The sequence below is a fragment of the Typha angustifolia genome, chromosome 4, assembly GCF_048772165.1.
Source record: "Typha angustifolia cultivar Huaian chromosome 4, ASM4877216v1, whole genome shotgun sequence".
NCBI lineage: Eukaryota > Viridiplantae > Streptophyta > Magnoliopsida > Poales > Typhaceae > Typha > Typha angustifolia.
The window spans coordinates 8,868,734-8,884,976 of NC_133242.1; the positions used below are offsets into that span (position 1 = coordinate 8,868,734).

Genomic DNA, 16,243 nt, shown 5'->3' on the forward strand with positions numbered 1-16,243 from the left:
TGGGTTTTGTAACAGAGGTGGAGGATGATGTGTAGGCATAGATAAGAGGGGATCATTGACACTCATATGACGCACCTAGACCTGTGGGGTATCGGTTCGATGAGTCCCACCGCTGATCCTTCTTGAAACTTTGATCGTCGTCGAGGAGATGACGAACCCAATCGATTCCTGACATATTCCTTGAATTCATTGTGATCCTTTTGCATGTTATTAACTCTATGCAATAATGTTTGGAACATGCCCCTAAGTTCATCCATTTTCGAACCCATGGGCGTTGGTTGACTCGGTTCTGCCATGGTCGCTCTAAAGGAATCAGCCTCACGGTTAGGATCATCGTGCATTGAGTTCTCCCTTGTTGGTGTGCTCTCCATAAGTCTCCTTGTTGATGTCATCTTCCTTGTTTCAACTATTAGTGGAGGTCTGAGATTCGCCTACTCTAATACCAAATTGATAGGCTCTGATACCACTTTCATAGGCTCTAATACCAATTGTAGGCTCCGATACCACTTTAAAAGGCTCTGATACCAATTGATGGGTTCTTGTACTAAAAGATCGGCTATGGAACAATTCGTTAAGATATGAATTTATTATAGGAATCAGTCCGTGCAATCATGAGAAAATATTTGTCAAATATTCTATAATAGTAAACAAATTTGGTTAGATTTGTAACTTCCTGATCTACAACTTTTGTATTTATGTCCTTTGAATATTCAAACTGTAGCAGGGACGAAAATACGGAATAAAGTGGGTGATGGTGGTGGTGACGGGTGGAGTGGATGTTAGGGTTATGAATGGATATGGAGATGAGAGTGGATTGTAGAAGTGATTAAGGGAAGTAGACGAAGGGAACAAAGTGGTCGAAATCCCAAAGAAGAGGGATGGCTCAATAGTCAAGGGAGATTAGAAGTTAGGAGAAATCTTACCGACGGTAGAGGTGGAAGGATGGTGAAGAGAAAGGAGGGAGAAGTCTAGAGAGAAGATAGGAGGGAAGAAATCAATAATCCAATTCCATTCTTCAACATCATACTCCAATTAGGGTTTCCTCCGCATATATATAGAGGCTCACCCTAGGGACTCATCAACTAAATTAAACAACTCCAACAAATCCTAACAAATCAACAACTAAGTTAAAACTCTAACAAACCAACTAAACCATTATTCTTTATCTTCTCCGATTATACCTTGAATTAAGATTTCATTTTGTCATAGATAGATTTCGAATATGGAGAACTCATATATATCAAAGTTGTAGATCTAGAGGTTGGCGATCTTATCCAACTAGTTTGATATTATTTGGATATGTGTAGAATATTATACGAATATTTTCCCAAAACTGTGCAAAACTAGATTTAGCTAATTAAATAAAAATCCTAACTAAGTGTATTAGTATCAGAGCCAGGCGAACCTCATACCTCTCCATTAATGGTAGAAACAAGGAAGATGATATCAACAAGGAGACCAATGGAGAGCACACCGACAAGGGAAGACTCAACCCACGATATCCCTAATCGTGAGGCCGATTTCTTTGGAACAACTACGGCATGACCAAGTCAACCAACATCCATGGGTGTGAATATGGGCTTAACGAATGAACTTAGGGGCATGTTTCAAGCATTGCTGTATAAAGTTGACGCAATGTAGAAGGATCACAATGATTTAAAGGAATATGTTATGAACCTATTGGCTTCGTCATCTCCTCGACGATGATCGATGCCTTAAGAAGGACCATGATACATTTAGTTAGGATCTTTTTTTATTGTATTAGGTATTTATTTATTAAAATAAAATTTCTGTAGATCACATTCGAACGTAGGTGGGGTAATGTTCGAACACCCTTGTTAACGCCTGCATTAGGTTTGTAAAAACAGAGAACACATATTGTGCATTCGAACGCGGTCAGGCAAGTTCAAACGCCCGCGTTCGAATGCCTGTATCTCATTCGCACATCTAGGGATGGAGCTTTCTGAGTGCGTTCGAACGTGATCGATGGGAACCCTCTAGAATGAGGTTTTCATATTGTTTTAGGACTTGTTGGGTAGCCTCTATAAATATGTGGATGGCAGCCAACTTTATTATGCTATTGGATTATTAATTTCTTACCTCCTATCTTCTCTCTAGACTTCTTCCTCCTCCCTCTTCACCATCCTTCCACATCTATCATTGGCAATATTTCTTTTCGCTTCTAATCTTCCTCGACTGTCGAGCCACCCCTCTTCTTTGGGATCTCGACCACTTCGTTCCACTCATCTACTTCCCTTAATTACTTCCACAATCCACCCTCATCTCCATACCTATCCATAACCCTAACATCAACTTCACCTATCACCACCGCCATCACTCACGTTATTTCGTATTTTTGTCCCTGCTACAATATTAATCTATGAAGGGCGTAAATACAAAAGTTGTAGATCAGGATGTTATAGATCCAAGCCAATTGATTTAATAATCTTTTGACTACCGAAGAATATCTGACGAATATTTTTCTATAGTTGCACGGACTGTTTCCTATAATAAATTCAGATCTTAAGGAATTGTTCCGTAGCAGATCTTTTGGTTTCAGATCCTATCGATTGGTATCAGAGCCTATTAAGTGGTATCAGAGCTTATCATCATATCCAAGTAGCATAGACACCCACCTCTGTTGGGCTGGTGTGTGAATGCGCTGCCCAAGAAAAAATAGTATACTCCTTTGATTTGTAAGGATCGTGAAGCGTCGCTCGATGAGATAAGGTCTCCATTCGGTGATAGTATGGATGATAGCGAGCATCTCTCTTTCATAGGTAGATAGTAGCTATGAACGCTCAAAACGAGCTTTGCTCATGTAGGCTACAGGCCTTCCCTCTTGCATTAAAACCGCCCCCACATCGACTTCGAATGCATCTCACTCAATAGTGAACAGTTTGGTAAAATCTGCTAAGGCAAGGACTGGGGCTGAAACCATTGCCTTCTTCAAGGCTTCAAATGCTTCCCTCGCTTTGTTCATCATAAGAATGCACCCTTTCGTAGCAAGGCCGTGAGGGGAGCTACCACCTTGTCGTAGTTCGCTACAAACCGGTGATAGTAGTCGATTAAACCAAGGAAACCACGTAACTCCTTGGTAGTCTTTGGCAGCGGCCAATCCCCCATGCTTTGGATCTTCTTAGGGTCTGCTTCTACACCATTTTTTGATATGATGTGACCTAGGTGGTCGACCCTTTGTTGCCCCCATAAACACTTGGAATCCTTTGCCTTTAGCTCGTGTTGCCGAAGTAGTCCAAGAACCGTCCGAAGATGCCCCAAATGTTCCTCCTTTGTGCGGCTGTATACAAATATATCATCAAAGAATATCAGCACATATTGCCTTAGGTGAGGCCTAAAGATATCATTCATCAAGCTCTAGAAAGTGGCTGGGGCATTGGTAAGATCGAAAGGCATGTTTAGGAGCTCATAGTGTCCATCATGAGTTCTAAACGCCGTCTTGTGCACGTCGAATGGTTCAACTAGTTCATCAAACAACTCTTCAATCACCGGAATGGGGTACCGATCCTTGATAGTGATGAAATTAAGAGTTCGATAATCCACACAAAACCGCCACGACCCGTCATTCTGCACAAGTAAGACCGATGAAGAATATGAGCTTCTACTTGGCTTTATCACCCCGCTGGACAGCATCTTTTGGACTATCTTTGATATAGCCTCATTTGGGATAAATGGATATCAGTATGGCCTCACATTGGCTGGACCCGCCCTTGGTAAGATCTCGATGCGATGGTCTTGCACTCTAGGTGGTGGCAGTCCATGGGGCTGCTGGAACATGATAAACTCTGAATCCAAATTGATAAACTCGGATACCAAATTGTTAAGATCTAGAATCCAAAGATCGGCTACCGAACAATTCTTTGAGATCTGAATTTATTGTAGGAAGCAGTCCGTGCAATTATGGAAAAATATTCATTAGTTATTCTTCGGTACTCAAAAAATTACGAAACTAATTGGGTTGGATCTGTAACTTCCTGATCTACAATTTCCATATTATGCCCTTCGCAGATTTGAATTGTAGTAGGGACAAAAATACGGAATAACGTGGGTGATGGTGGTGGTGACGGGTGGAGTGGATGTTAGGATTATGGATGGGTATGGAGATGGGGGTATATTATGGAAGTGATTAAGGGAAGTAGATGAAGGGAATGAAGTGGTCGAGATCCCAAAGAAGAGTGGTGACTCGACAGATGAGGGAGATTAGAAGTGAGGAGAAATCTTGCCAATTGTAGAGGTGGAAGGATGGTGAAGAGGGAGAAGGGAGAAGTCTAAAGAGAAGATAGGAGGCAAGAAATTAATAATCTAATTCCATAATGAAGTTGGCTGCCATCCATATTTTTATAGAGGCTAGCCAACGAGTCCTAAAACGATATGAAACCCTAACAAACCAACTAAACCATTATTCCTTATCTTCTCCAATTACCTCTCAGATTAAGCTTTCGTTTTGTCATAGATAAATTCTGAATCTGGAGAAGTCATGAATATAAAAGTTGTAGATCTGGAGGTTGGCGACTTTATCCAACTAGTTTGATATTATTTGGATATGTGTAAAATATTTTATGAATTTTTTCCAAGACTGCCTAGAGTTGGATTTAGCTAATTAAATAAAATCCTAACCTATTAAAACTCTAACTAAACCAAATAACCAAATGAGATAATTAGATTCAATCCATTGAGCCTAATCTCCTTTTGATGTGATTCAATTTGACCTGATTCATATCAATCCACCACGCTTCCCCCACCTTGCCCTCAAGGTGAAAAGTCAGGAAAACTCTCCAAAATGTCAGTCTCCAACTCTCATGTCACCTCATCGAATGGCTTGCCAAGCCACTCAACTAGAATCTCCATCTCTAATCTAGTACCATATCATCGTCGGCGCCTAGCAAGTAGACGAACTGGCTCTACAATCTCTATCTCCTCCAATTGCTCTAGTAGAACTAATTCAACGATCTCATGAACTCCAATGTGCTCCCTCAGTAGTGAAGCATGGAAGACAAGATGTACTCTCGACCTCTCCGGCAACTCCAAACGATATGCAATCGGACCAATACGCTCCAAAACCCGAATGCATCTGCGATCCAACAACAACCCGCCTCGATTCTCCAACTCTAGATGGTGCTCTGAATCATCCATCACCTCCTATAACAATCTCAAAATATTTGGGTCAGATGAACATGCATACCTCAGCTCATCAAGGAAGGGAAAGGTAGGAGATGAATAGGCTGCAAGCTCGGCGGTATCGGGTTGGTGCTATAGTGCATCCGCCGCTCTATTTTCCGTTCCCTTCTTGTATTAGATTTCATAATCATATCCTAGCAATTTTGTGACCCATCGATGTTGTGCCGGAGTGTGTATTCGCTGTCCCATAAAATATGGAAGGCTCCTTTGATCGGTTCAGATAATTAATCGCCTATTGATCAAATAAAGACCCCACTTTGTCATCGCATACAGAATTGCCAACATCGCTCCCTCATAAGTCGATAATTGTTGAGATTTTTGAGATAAAACCTTGCTAAGATAGGCAATGGGACATTTTATATGCCAACACCCGACGCATCACATTCCACAATGAACTCTTTGGTGAAGTCCGGTAGCACTAGAACGGGTGTCGTCGTTATTGCTGTTTTTAGTTTTTCAAAGGATATAGTGGCTTCATCTGTCCATCTAAAAGAGTCTTTTTTTGATAAAGAAGTGAGAGGAGCAGCGATTTTGCCATATTTGGTGATGAATTGGTGATAATATCCGATCAGCCCCAAAAATCCTCTTAATCCAATGGTAGTAGTAGGAATAGGCCAAGCAGTCATGCATGCAACCTTTTGTGGATCCGCCGCTACACCATCCGCTGAAATGATGTGGCCTAAATACTCCACTTTTGGTACTCCCCAAAGGCACATAGACTTCTTGTTCTTCAATTAATTTTGCTTCAACAAATTCAACACATGCTCCAAATACCGCCAATGCTCCAATGTAGTCCTATTGTACACCAAAATATCGTCAAAAAATACTAAGACATACCTTCGCAATAGAGACCAAAATATATCATTCATGAGGCCTTGAAAGGTAGCTGGAGCATTGGTGAGACCAAAAGGTATCACCCGAAACTTGTAATGCCCATTCGGAGTCTGAAATACAGTTTTGTGCACATCTGCTGGGTGAACTCTAATATGATGATACCTGGCCCTCAAGTCAAGCTTACTAAATATAGTCACCCCTATAAGCTCGTCTAGCAACTCCTCGATAACCGAAATGGGATACCGGTCCTTGAAGGTAATAGCGTTTAGTGCTTGATAGTCAACACAAAAACGCCATGTTCCATTCTTTTTTCGCACCAAAAGCACGGGGGATGAGTATAAGCAATGACTTGGTTGTATGAGGCCTTGCTCCAACATCTCGGCTACTATCTTTGAAATAACTTCTTTTTGCGCATGTGGATACTGATATGGCCTCACATTCGCCAGTGCAGCCTCGGGTACAATCTCTATACGATGGTTCGCCGCTCTCCTCGGTGGCAACTCCTACGACTCCTCAAACAGTCTAGGAAAGTTATCTGATAAATTCGATAATTTAATTGTAGTACCTGAACTCGTTTGAGGCTCATCTCCTGTTGGCCCTAACTGAAGAAGATAGGTCAAATCATACGCACCTACTGCATCGTAGGAATCGGCGAAGTCCGAACACCATCAAGCCGCACATCTTTGTTTCCTTGTTTATATTTCATCCATATGCTTCGAAAATCAAATGTGTGACGGGTCCAAAACTTTGTAACCAATGAGAACCAAGGACAATGTCCACTCCTCGCAACGCCAATGGATACAAGTCCACAATGATGCCGTGCCCTTGCACCCGTATACCAACTCGGCGACACAAGCTCTCCGCCCAAAGCTTCGTGCCGTCTCCAATAGCAACGTCAAACCCCATAGTCGGTTCAGTATCCAAACCCAATCTCCTCACTAGCCTCTCGTCTAGAAAGTTGTGTATACTCCCCGAATCGATGAGGATGTGCACACAATGCTTTCTAATGAGTCCATCTACTCGTAACGTTCTCGGCACGGAAGTACTCGAATATGCATGCATCGATATTTCAGCTTATATATCTTCCTCCACGCCCTCCTCCACAATCTCCTCATGGTTCTCCTCTGGACACTCTCCATCATCAACTACCTCATCATCCTCCCCAGGACCATCGATAAGCATCACTCTCCCGATCGGTTTAGAACACCGATGACCGGGGTTGAAACACTCATCACATCGAAAGCAAAGGCCCTTCGCTCTTCGCTCCTCCACCTCGGTAGGTGTGAGAGTTCAAACGGGGGATCTAGTACCTCCTCTAACATCAAAAGAAGGTCTCAAAGGTGATCATGGTCTAGTAGTCGCAGCCGCTGTTTTTGAAACCGTAGAATTTTCAGCCGGCATTCTAGGTGCAAACTGCCCATCTCGGTTGCCTCAATTAGTTTTCGCTGCCATCTTTAGAGCCCTATGCTTTTGTTCCATCCTCACGGCCTTCTCAAAGGCCTCCTCAAAAGTACTAGGACATAGAGCACAAACACCTGCTTATATCTTCTCTTGCAGCCCTGAAATAAATGTACTCATCAATGCACATTCGGGTCATGGTGGCTCACAACAACTACTAACTCTTTCAAACTTAGCTTGGTACTCCAATACGGTAGTCCTTTGAACCATCTTGCTTAATATGGTAGCAAAATCTTCATATACCACTGTCCCAAATTTGCGTGTAATCCTTCTACAAAAATTAGCTCATCCGATAAATCCACCACCATGAATAACCGATCTATACCAATGCAATGCTGTTCCTTGGAGGTGGAAGCTTGTCATCTGGACTTTTGCATCTTCCGCTGTACCTTGACAATCAAAATATTGTTCAACTTGAAACACCAAATCCGTTGGATCACAGCCTTGGAATTTTGGAAAGTCTAAGCATGCAGTTCTCCCTCGAATAGCGTTGTCGGGTTTGTGAAAGATCCTCAATTCAGGTCTAAACCTTTGTGCATGTTGTTCTGAACTTAAGCAAGGGCTTTCTCTCATAAAGGATTGGTGTATGTTTTTTAATTTTTGAATTCTTTCTTCATTTTTTATGGTTTTAGGAATGAAAATCCCCTCATAGTTGTTGTATTCTAAAGGTGTATCCCTTTGGAGTGTTTCATCAAAGTTTTTTCCCAAAGTGATTTCTATTCTTCTTTGACAACATCTATGGCGAACCAAGTACACAAAAAACTTTAATTTTTCAACTTTTACAAAAAGTTTTGAATATTTATTTTGTAAGTTCTAGAAGGAATGATTTTACGGGAGCGAATGACTATTATGATTTATGGGTCTTTCATGAATTTCATGAACCAAATGAGGACTCTGGCATTCAAGGTGACATACACCAATCCTGTATTTCTTCAATAGTGTATTCTTTTGGATATCCTTTTTCCTCTAAGTAAGCCTTAATTCTACTTTCGCAAGTTTCCGTTTTCATTTTTTTTATAACTAGATCATCAAAGGCTTCCTTAATTCTCAGTAGTGCGTAAAGTATCTTTTCTCTAAGTAGATCGTCGTCATAAATTTCTAGTATATCTTTTTTTTCTTCTAATCGTTCTAGCAAATTCAAAGTATAAACATTGAAAGGAAAAAGGAAAATATGGAAGATGGTCAAGGAAAGACGAATGAATCAAAGGATAATTGGGAAAATGCCATATTGCTCACAAAAAATGAAAATAATAGTTTTGTATTTCAAAAAGAAAAAGAAAAGGGGATCTCACTAATTGACTTTGCTATAATACCTCTTAAAAAGTTAACTTTCTCTCATAAAGGATTGGTGTATGTTTTTTAATTTTTGAATTCTTTCTTCATTTTTTATGGTTTTAGGAACGAAAATCCCCTCACAGTTGTTGTATTCTAAAGGTGTATCCCTTTGTCTACCTTCAGCTATGCTCAAGCATGGACCCTTTAGAGCTAGATTTTTGAAATTATGTTTTCACCTTCTCTAAATTCTCGAGCACATCCATCAACATTTTCATAGAGATCAATCTCAGCTTCATAGTGCCAATCCTCCTCATCGACGAAGCGCACCGGTACCGCACGCCTCTCGGGTTCTACCACCGCCAGTCTTGGGTTTTGTAACGGAGGTGGGGGATGATGTGAAGGCATAGGTAGGAGAGGATTATTGACACTCATATGATGCACCTGGACCAGTAGGGTATCGTATCTATGGGTTCCCACTGCTGGTCCTTCTTGAAACTCTGTTCGTCCTCGAGGAGTAGATGTTAGGGTTATGGATGGGTATGGAGATGAGAGTGGATTGTGGAAGTGATTAAGAAAAGTAGACGAGGGAACGAAGTGGTCGAGATCCCAAAGAAGAGTGGTGACTTGACAGATGAGGGAGATTAGAAGCGAGGAGAAACCTTGCCAACGGTAGAGGTGGAAGGATGGTGAAGAGGGAGGAGGGAGAAAGTCTAAAGAGAAGATAAGAGGCAAGAAATCAATAATCCAATCCATAATGAAGTTGGGTGCTATCCACATTTTTATAGAGGCTAGCCAACGAGTCCTAAAACAATATGAAACCCTAACAAACCAACTAAATCAGTATTCCTTATCTTCTCCGATTACCTCTCGAATTAAGCTTTCATTTTTTCATAGATAAATTCTAAATCTGGAGAAATCATGAATATAAAAGTTGTAAATATGAAGGTTAGCTACCTTATCCAATTGGTTTGATATTATTTGGATATATGTAGAATATTCTACAAATATTTTCCCAAAACTGTACAGAGTTAGATTTAGCTAATTAAATAAAATCCTAACCTACTAAAATTCTAACTTAACCAAATAAGATAATTAGACTCAATCCATTGAGCCTAATATCCTTTTGATGTGATTCGATTTGATCTTATTCGTATCATTGCCACCGAGGAGAGCGACGGACCATCGTATAGAGATTGTACCCAGGGCTGCACTGGCAAACGTGAGGCCATATCGATATCCACATGTGCAAAAAGAAGTTATCTCAAAGATGGTAGCTGAGATGTTGGAGCAAGACCTCATTCAACCAAGTAATAGCTCATACTTATCCCACGTGCTATTGGTGCAAAAAAAGGACGGAACATGACGTTTTTATGTCGACTATCGAGCACTAAACGCTATTACTGTCAAGGACCGGTATGTCATTCCGGTTATCGAGTTGCTGGACGAGCTTGTAGGGGCGACTACATTTAGTGGCTTGACTTGAGGGCTGGGTATCATCAAATTGGAGTTCACCCGACGGATATACACAAAACTACATTTCGGACTCCGAACGGGCATTACGAGTTTCGAGTGATGCCTTTTAGTCTCACCAATGCTCCAGCTATCTTTCAATGCCTCATGAATGATATATTTCGGCCTCTCTCGTGAAGGTATGTCTTGGTATTTTTAGACAATATTTTGGTGTATAGCAAGATTGAATTAGAGCATTGGCTGCATTTGGAGGACGTACTGAATTTGCTGGAGCAAAACCAATTGAAGATCAAGAAGTCCAATTGTCGAACCTAATCTCCTCCAATTGGTCCGGTTGCATATTGTTTGGAGCTGCCAAAGGGGTCGAAAGTGCACCTTGTCTTTCATGTTTCATTGTTGAGATAGCATATTAGAGATCATGAGATTATTGGATCGATTCTACCGGAGCCATTGGAGGAGATAGAGATCATAGAGCTAATTCAAGTATTTACTAGACGCTGACGACGACATGGTACCAGATTGGAGATGGAGATTCTAGTTGAGTAGCTTGGCAAGCTATCAGATAAGGCGACATGGGAGTTGGAAACAAATATCTTAGAGCGTTTCCCCGACTTTTCACCTTGAGGGCAAGGTAGGGGAAGCGTGGTGGGCTGATACACTTAGTTAGGATCTTTTCTTATTGCATTAGGTATTTATTTTCATTAAAATAAAATTCTTGTAGGTCGCATTCGAATGTAGGTGGGGTCGCGTTCGAACACTCTTGCAAACGCCCGCATCAGGTTCGTAAATATAGAGAACTCATATTGTGCGTTGAACCGCGGTTGGGCGAGTTCGAACACCCGCGTTCAAATGCTTGTGTCGCATTCGCAAGTCCAGAGAAGGGGCTTTTTGAGTGCATTGGAACACGATCAGGCGCGTTCGAACGCGATCAGGCGTGATCGACGAAAATCCTCTAGAATTAGGGGTTCATATTGTTTTAGGACTTGTTAACTAGCCTCTATAAATATGTGGAAGGTAGCCAACTTCATTAGGGAATTGGATTATTGATTTCTTGTCTCCTATCTTCTCTCTAGACTTCTCCCTCCTCTCTCCTCCCTCTTTACCATCCTTCCACCTCTATCATTGGCAAGGTTTTTTCTAATTTATAATCTCCCTCGTCTGTCAAGTCACCCCACTTCTTTGGGATCTCGACCACTTCATTTTCCTCGTCTACTTCCCTTAATCACTTCCACAATCTACCCTCATCTCCATACCCATCTATAACCCTAACATATATTTCACCCGTCACCACCACCATCACCCATGTTATTCCGTATTTTCATCCCTGCTACAGTTTGAATCTGTGAAGGGCATAAATACAAAAGTTGTAGATCAGAAAGTTACAGATCCAACCCAATTAGTTTAATAATTTTATGACTACTGAAGAATATCTGACGAATATTTTTTCACAGTTGCACGAACTATTTCCTACAATAAATTTAGATGTTAAGGAATTGTTCCGTAGACGATCTTTTGGTTCCAGATCTCATCAATTGATATTAGAGCTTATCAAATTGGTATCAGAACTTATCAATTGGTATCAGAACTTATCAATTGGTATCAGAGCCTATCAAGTGGTATAAGAGCCTATTAATTTGGTATTAGAGCTTAACACAAACACTTGTATTGTGTTCGCACATATAGAGAAACGCGAGGCCATACAAACGCACCCAACAAGAAAGCTTGTATTATGTCTAGTTTCTTTAATTGTTTGGTGGATAGGTTAGCCTCTAAATATATGAAAAGTAGCCTCATTAGAGTTTTTTAACAAATGAACATTGAATTAACTTATTTTCTTTCCTCTATTCTAAAATTCTCCCTCCTCGCTCAAACCCTAGCCATATGCCACCTCGACGCTAGTGACCCCTATCCTCCTAATTGTCAAACCTAACCTCCTTTCCTCTCTTTCTTCACCCAGAAGCACCTCGTGCAAACACTACCTATAACCCATGTCCACTCTATCTCCACCTTTATCAAAATGACACACAATCAACACCTCCACCGGAACTTTGCCTATTTTTGTCCTATCTACGGTCCATATCTGCAAAGGTTGTAAATACCAAAAATATAGATCAGAAAGATACGAAACGAACACATCTAGTTTTGTAATTTTTTAGTTACGGAGAAATATCTGACGAATATTTTCCCTCGACTGTACAGACTGCTTTTCTACACCCGAGCTTGATAGAGTAGCTGAGATCTGGTCATAACAAATATTTTGTTGCCTTGGAGACTCACCTAATTAACAGGAAATCTGAATTCTTCCTTCGCAGAATGAGGCATCTCTAGGGGGCTTGGAGGGCATTTTTGTACTAAACGTTAAGCTCAGAGTCCACTGATGGCAATATGCTTTGCTAGAAATTAGACGAACTCAAAGTTTCTTTAATTCAGTTTTCTCCTCAAACAATGTATAGCATCATCTTTGGAACCTGTTAGTCTCCGTGGCTTCTTTTTGTTATCTATGCCATCACTAATGTTATTACGGGAAACTAGATATGGCATGAATTAAGATATGCTGATAGCTCTAATCTTCCCTGGTGTGTTATGGGTGACCTTAACTCTACTCTCAATCCAGGTAATAAAGTTGAGGGGCTGGGTTTCGTTCAAGCATAGAATTATTGTCCGCTTGGATCATGTTTTTGGTAGCAAGGCTTTAATTTCTACGTTTTCTAATGTGTCTTATCATCTCCCTCGTGTAAATTCTAATCACACTCTTCCAATCATTTCGTTTGGTAATGTGATTCTGGAACCAACCCTCTTTTAAATTTGAGCGGTTTTGGTTTGAATATCCCAAGGTTAGAGAAATCATCACTAGCATTCGGTTTGATCCTAATACCAACCTCAGCCCAAAACACCCTCTCGCCTTCCAGCACGACCTTGCCCAGATCGTGCTTCGCTCCTTCACTAGAATAAGCATCACTTGGATAGGTTGGAAGCCAACCTCGCTAGCACCAAGTCTCTTATCTCCAACCTTGAGTGCAAAGAGCTTCCATCCCTCTTTCTATGGAAGATGGTAGAAACTTGGCAATTCTCAATCGTAAAATTATGGCTTTACTTAAACAGATCAGCATGAAGTGGCATAGTAAATCTAGGGCTAGCCAGCTTAAAGATGGTGATGAGAATACTAACTTTTGCCACCTCATTACTAAGATTCATTGTCATAGGAACCACATTACCTTGGTTATTGACCAAAATGGTAGCATGATCATTATTTGCCAAAGAATTGCCTTTGCTTTTGTTGTTTTTTACCTGGAACTTTTGTGCAGTCTTGCTGAGGAGGTGTCCTCCCCAATGGACTGGTCAAACACTCCTAGTATGCTTCTTGTTTGCAAAGATGGCTTTCTTAAGAAATATAGCCTAGAAGAGATAAAAGAGGCCTTTTGGTCTAGGCCAACTAGGAAAGCTCTTAGCTTGGATGGTTTCTATACTGATGTTTTTAAAAAAATACTAGGATATTCTTGGGGAGGACTTGGTTAGGTTCATAGTGCATTTTCAATACTTTTCCATTACTCTCCAAACTTGGGGGCAAATTTTAGTTACTCTCATTCTGAAATAGAATAATTCTGCCAGAGTTGTAGACTTTAGGTTTATTTTCCTCTTCAATGTCATTTAAAATTTTTTAGCTAAGCTCCTAGCAAATAGGATCAAGCTTGTCCTAACTTCTTTGGTTGATCCTGAGCATATAACTTTTATTGCTGAGAGACATATTCATGATAACATAGCTCTAGCCTAAGAAATTGCTCACTCTATTAAATTATCTAGGCCCGGAGATAATGTTTTGATGATAAAAATTAATCTCGATAAGGCCTAAAATCGGTTGAACTAGGGAAAATTTTGAGAGTGTGAATTGTATGAGTTTTCCAAATGATTTTTGTTACATGGACTTTCACTTGTATTTCTTCAACTAATTTACGATACTAATTAATGGTTCCGTGTCTACCTGGTTTACGAGCAAAAGAGGCATTTGGCAAGGTGATCCTCTATCTCTGTATCTTTCTATTATTATTATTATTATTATTATTATTATTTTGAAATTTTTTCGGCCCTTATGTATGAAGCAACTTTAAGCAATGAAATTGAACCTTTTAAACTAAATCAAAATTGAATCATTAGTCACTTAATATACACTGACGACTTGTTAATTTGTATCAAGGCTACTGAAGCCTCATGTACCAATATTGTCAGTATTTTTAAAACCTACGAAATGTTTACAAATCTTTGAATTAATTTATTCCAATTTGAAGTCTATTTTCCTACCGAGCTCCCTGCTATGCAAAAAAAGTTCCCTTGTGCACACCCTTGGTATGCTAGAGGGAAATTTTCCTTTCACTTAGAGAAAATATATTGAGAATCCAAGATTATGAAAATCTCTTAGCAAAAGTTGAAACTAAGTTAAACGGATAGAGATGCGACTAACTTTCTCAAGTAGAGCAGGTTACCCTAATTAACTCGAGGCTCAACTCAATGCCAGTCCTTTTTCAACCCTCCTCTTAGACCACTCATGGTGGTCGATCATGTTGCTAAGCTATCCTAAAAATTTTTGCGGGAAAAGACCAATCACTCTTGCGGGCTTAATCCCATGGGGTGTATAAAGTTACTAAATCTAAAAGGAATGGAGGATTAGCCATTCGAGTCTTGCATATCACAAGGCTAGTGCTAGTTGCAAAAAATATTCCCACTGTCCTAAATAATAATAGCCTACATTGGGTTAACCTTATATTGGCCAAGTACGATACTCTCTTGGGAATCTCCTAAACCCCACAGATGTGCCTAGAGCTAGAGGGTCATCTAGGACTCCATGCTCACCATTAGAATGGGTCACCAAAAAATAGTGCAAAATGGCCTTACCATGAACAATCATTTTTGACTATGGCCTTGAACCGTTGGGCTTACTTTCATCAATATGAGTAGGTCAATCAGGTTAATAGGGTGTTAGGTCTGGTCCAAAATGGACTTTGGGATGAGAAAGTGCTCCATTAGATGATTGGGTTGGATTTACGTCAATCTACCATGGCTATTCATTTATCTATGATTGCTAATTTGGATCACTAGATCTAGGGATGGCAAATCTTAACTTGACTCGATAACTCAACATGATAACATGGCTTTTAATCGGATTTTGTTCGGGTTTATATGGCTGACCCGTTTAAGCACACGGGTTGGGTCGGGTCGAGTCAACCCATCAACTCGCTAATCCACAAACCTATATATATATAAGCTATTAAAACTCTAAAGCCTAAATCGTTCCCCTAATCACCCTCTCATTCTCTTTGCTCTCCATCACAACTGCAACCCACAACCGCCTCATCTCACTGCAAAAAGATTTCGATATGCCTCCTCTCTCTCCAATCTCTCCAACCGCCATCTACTGCCTGCCACAGTGCCTCTTGCTTAGTCTCGACCTACCATTTGCCCCAAGAGTTCGTCGGCATCCGTCCATAGTGCCTTCGCTCCTCCTATCTCTCCAAATCTCTCCAGCTGCCTCCATCTACAGTGCCTCCTGACTCCCACTATCACGCCTGCCACCATACACGTGCTCCTCAAATGAGTAGAACCCATGTGATTGTCACGTAACCTACTGGTCAATATTTCAACACAATATACAAGCAAAAAGTCCACATTTCTATAAATAATACAGACAAAGAAGCCCATAATTCTAAGGCCACAACAAGCCCAAAATATATATCCAAACAAAAATAAAACAAAGCTCACGTAGGAGTTACAAGTCATTTAACTTAATTTATATGAATAAAATAAGAATAAGAATTAGAGAACTCAAGCTAGTCTTCGCTAGATTCTCCATGAGCTTGGGATTCATCTACTAATTTGAAAATAATTCTACAAAACAGTGGTGAAAATAAAGTTAATCAAGTATCCACTACTATAATTTAAATGTAGGGCACTAAAAGATGCGACAATAAATAAATATGAATATGTGCATCATGATCAAATAGAATGCAATAATACCACA

The 16,243-nt window shown here is 40.4% G+C and overlaps 1 protein-coding gene across 1 annotated transcript; it reads right to left on the bottom strand.

The window, feature by feature from the left end:
- Window positions 1-2,982: 2,982 nt before the first annotated feature.
- On the bottom strand, window positions 2,983-3,651 carry LOC140759193 (uncharacterized mitochondrial protein AtMg00860-like). The gene is made up of 2 exons (XM_073095684.1): window positions 3,452-3,651; window positions 2,983-3,298 (listed from the first exon to the last, which is right to left on the bottom strand). Exons 1-2 carry the CDS (start codon window positions 3,649-3,651, stop codon window positions 2,983-2,985), a joined length of 516 nt encoding a protein of 171 aa, XP_072951785.1.
- Window positions 3,652-16,243: the final 12,592 nt, after the last annotated feature.